Below are 2,662 nucleotides of genomic sequence, written 5' to 3' on the forward strand. Positions count from 1 at the left end.
GCGGAGGCTCCACAGAACCGGAGCGTCACGGGGGGCCCAGCTCTCTGTCCGCATCCCTAATCCCTCCAGAACCATCCTGCGCGGTCCCCCTCCTGCCCTCCAAATGGGGGAAGCCCTCAGCTGTTGGCTTTTCCATCAGCTCAATGGAGGTGCCTCTGCTGGGACTCAGGCCAGAAGATGGAAGTCGGAACACGTGGCTCGGGCTGACAGCCTGTCCTTCCCCCTTCCTCTCCCGCTTTCCCTGGGGCAGAACCAGAGGCTCTGCCCCTCCCCGTGTGTGTGTGTGTGTGTGTGTGTGTGTGTGTGTGTGTGTGTCTGTCTGTCTGTCTATCTCTCTCTGGGGGGGGGGGTCCTGCCACATGTTCCTTCTTCTCTGCTGGGTTATCCGAGTCACCTTCTAAAGCCTCCTGTGTGTGCAGGGCACCAGCATCACCACGTTCAAGTCCATGGTCGCTGGCACTCAGCACAAGGGTCTGCTTCGCCTGCTGTACTGGCGCCGTGAGGGGCTTCGCCAAGCTCCAGGGCAGGGAGCAGGGTGTGTTGGTGACAGAGGACACCTGGGCCACACTCCGTTTCAAAGGCAGTGCTCCTATCTTTCTCTGTAAAACCCGCGGCCCCATCCAGCTCTCGGCTAAGTCCCTGCCTCTGAGAGTAACGGGGAGACCCACTAGCCGGGGGTTCCACCACCTTTCTGTCTAGAGAAGAGCAACAGGTTGGGAAGAAGGGGGAGCAGCAGGGGGGAAACGGGGCCGAGCAGTGTGCAGCAGAGAGGTGCCCCTGCTTGCAGATTCGGCAGCTTGGCCATCTGTCTGTCTGTCTGCCCTTCCATGCCCCGTCTGTCTGTCTGTCTGTCCTTCCATGCCGTCTTTTCTGGAGGAAGGTCCTGCTTTCATTCCTGGCATCTTGCTATCTTAAAGGGAAGAGAAGAGACCAATCCTGGGGTCACCACACACATCGTGCGACGGGAGCCCTGTCTCTCGTGTCAGGATTCACAGGGCTGGGACGCAGGGCGAGGCGACCGGCTGCTTCCCTCCGCCAGTGTCGCCCGCGCGGTGGCTGAGGGCCCAGGGCACTTCTGGGAGAAGCACGCTCCCCGTCACGGATCATGTGCTGTGGGCCCAGCGGGTCTGCCTTCATTCCTTTTTTTAAAACATGCAAATCTCAGCTTCCAATTCAACAGCCTCCTTCGGAATTTAAAAGAGTTCTAGGTTGTTTAAAGGTTGAGCGGAATTCCTGAGCCTGTTAGCTGGTCACAGTCTACTAGCTCTCATAATTAGCACGAGACCACTGTGCTGTGTAAACGCCACTCAGTATTCAGCAATGACTAACCGCCCCATTTCCGACTGTTTACTCAGGAGCGGGGGCATTCCCTCCACAATCGATGTTTCTGGGTATTTACCTATTTAACAAGAGGGAAGAGAGGGAGCAAGAGGGCGAGACAGAAGGTAAGAGCCCAGGCCCCCCATTTCTCTACCCCTTCAGGAAACCTCCCCCCCCCCCAGCCACCAAATCTGGCGCCATGGGTGAGCCGGTTCCAAGTCTTGCCAGGCTACCGAGCCGCATGACCTTGGGATTCTCTCCCTGGAGCCTCTGGTCCCTGATCTGCAAAGGGCGAGGGCTGAGTTGGTCAAGGTCAAAGATCACCCACCTTGAGAGGTGCAGGGAGTGGGGGAGAAGGTGGAATGTCTCCTTCTGTTCATGTCACACCCGTTCGCACTTACGGAAAACCACAGCACGGCAGACTCAAAGCAGAGTATGGACGCGTCGCAGCCCCGAGCCGCTAGCGGTGTGCCACCTGTCTTTTGCAAAGCACAAAGGCAAAGAGAAGGATTAAAGATGTCTGCCAAGTGACCTTTGCAAAATGGGCAGCAGGGCTCAGCACAGTACGGAAATCAAGCTTGTCAACACATAGGCATGTCCTTGTTAGGTGTGTGTGTGTGTGTGTGTGCGTGTGCATGTGCATGCGCATGTGTGTGGTGATGCCTTATGTCCCCCCAATTTCCTTTTTCAGGACAAATATCAGAAATACGTTTGTTTGCAGGCAATGTCAAAAGGAGCCACAGGTCACGGCTGATAGGGACCACCCCCTCCCCGGAGAAAGGCTGACTTCCAAGGGGCGCAGAGGGTGGGAGGTGCAGAGCTCGGTGGGAGCAGGGGTGCGGCGAGGCCGGTGCCCTGCACAGAGACGCGCCACCAGACACAGCCGCCCGTGGCCAGCAGGGCTGGAAAGGGAACATCTAAGAGGGATTTCCCCTCGTGGGACGTGGTGAGCCATGGTGAACTTGCTCTCGCATCTCCCGCACGGAATCTCGAGTCAGGTGGGTACTGCGCAGCGGGCGCACGAGGGTATCTGATGGGGCATGCGGAAAGGAAGCTTCTCCCTTGGCGTCGTGGCGGGGACAGTCTACTCCATTCAAGGATGCGGGGGCTGCCAGCCGGCGGCCGAGTTGCTCTTTCTCTCCTTACCTCCCTGGGCCGGGCCTATCGCGTGGCCAAATGCGACACGAAAGGAAAGATCTTGTCCACCCGCCTCTCCACGCCCTGCTCATTTCATCAGAGCCCAATTTTCATTTTCCATGATCACTCACTTCGTGGTCTCTCTGCCTGCGCCACTTCAGCCTACCCCCCCCCCCCCCCCCCCCCCCCCCCCCCCCCCCCCCCC

General features: G+C 58.5%; 1 protein-coding gene and 1 long non-coding RNA gene across 6 annotated transcripts in view; one reads left to right on the top strand and one right to left on the bottom strand.

Annotated features, from left to right (window-relative positions):
• LOC131998980 (uncharacterized) overlaps window positions 1-1,799 on the bottom strand; it is a 9,845-nt gene extending 8,046 nt beyond the window's left edge. The window contains exon 1 of the long non-coding RNA XR_009398968.1: window positions 1,649-1,799. This is a non-coding gene — a long non-coding RNA (uncharacterized LOC131998980). The remainder of the gene's footprint in view (window positions 1-1,648) is intronic.
• The window catches only part of ARNT2 (aryl hydrocarbon receptor nuclear translocator 2), a 144,069-nt gene continuing 142,786 nt past the window's right edge, over window positions 1,380-2,662 (top strand). For all 5 annotated transcript variants that reach the window (XM_059371427.1, XM_059371429.1, XM_059371428.1 and 2 more), the window contains exon 1: window positions 1,380-1,445. In XM_059371427.1, coding sequence (XP_059227410.1) covers window positions 1,382-1,445 — 64 coding nt within the window. In that variant the 5' untranslated portion in view covers window positions 1,380-1,381. The remainder of the gene's footprint in view (window positions 1,446-2,662) is intronic.

Source organism: Mustela nigripes, chromosome 13 (assembly GCF_022355385.1).
Source record: "Mustela nigripes isolate SB6536 chromosome 13, MUSNIG.SB6536, whole genome shotgun sequence".
Lineage (NCBI taxonomy): Eukaryota > Metazoa > Chordata > Mammalia > Carnivora > Mustelidae > Mustela > Mustela nigripes.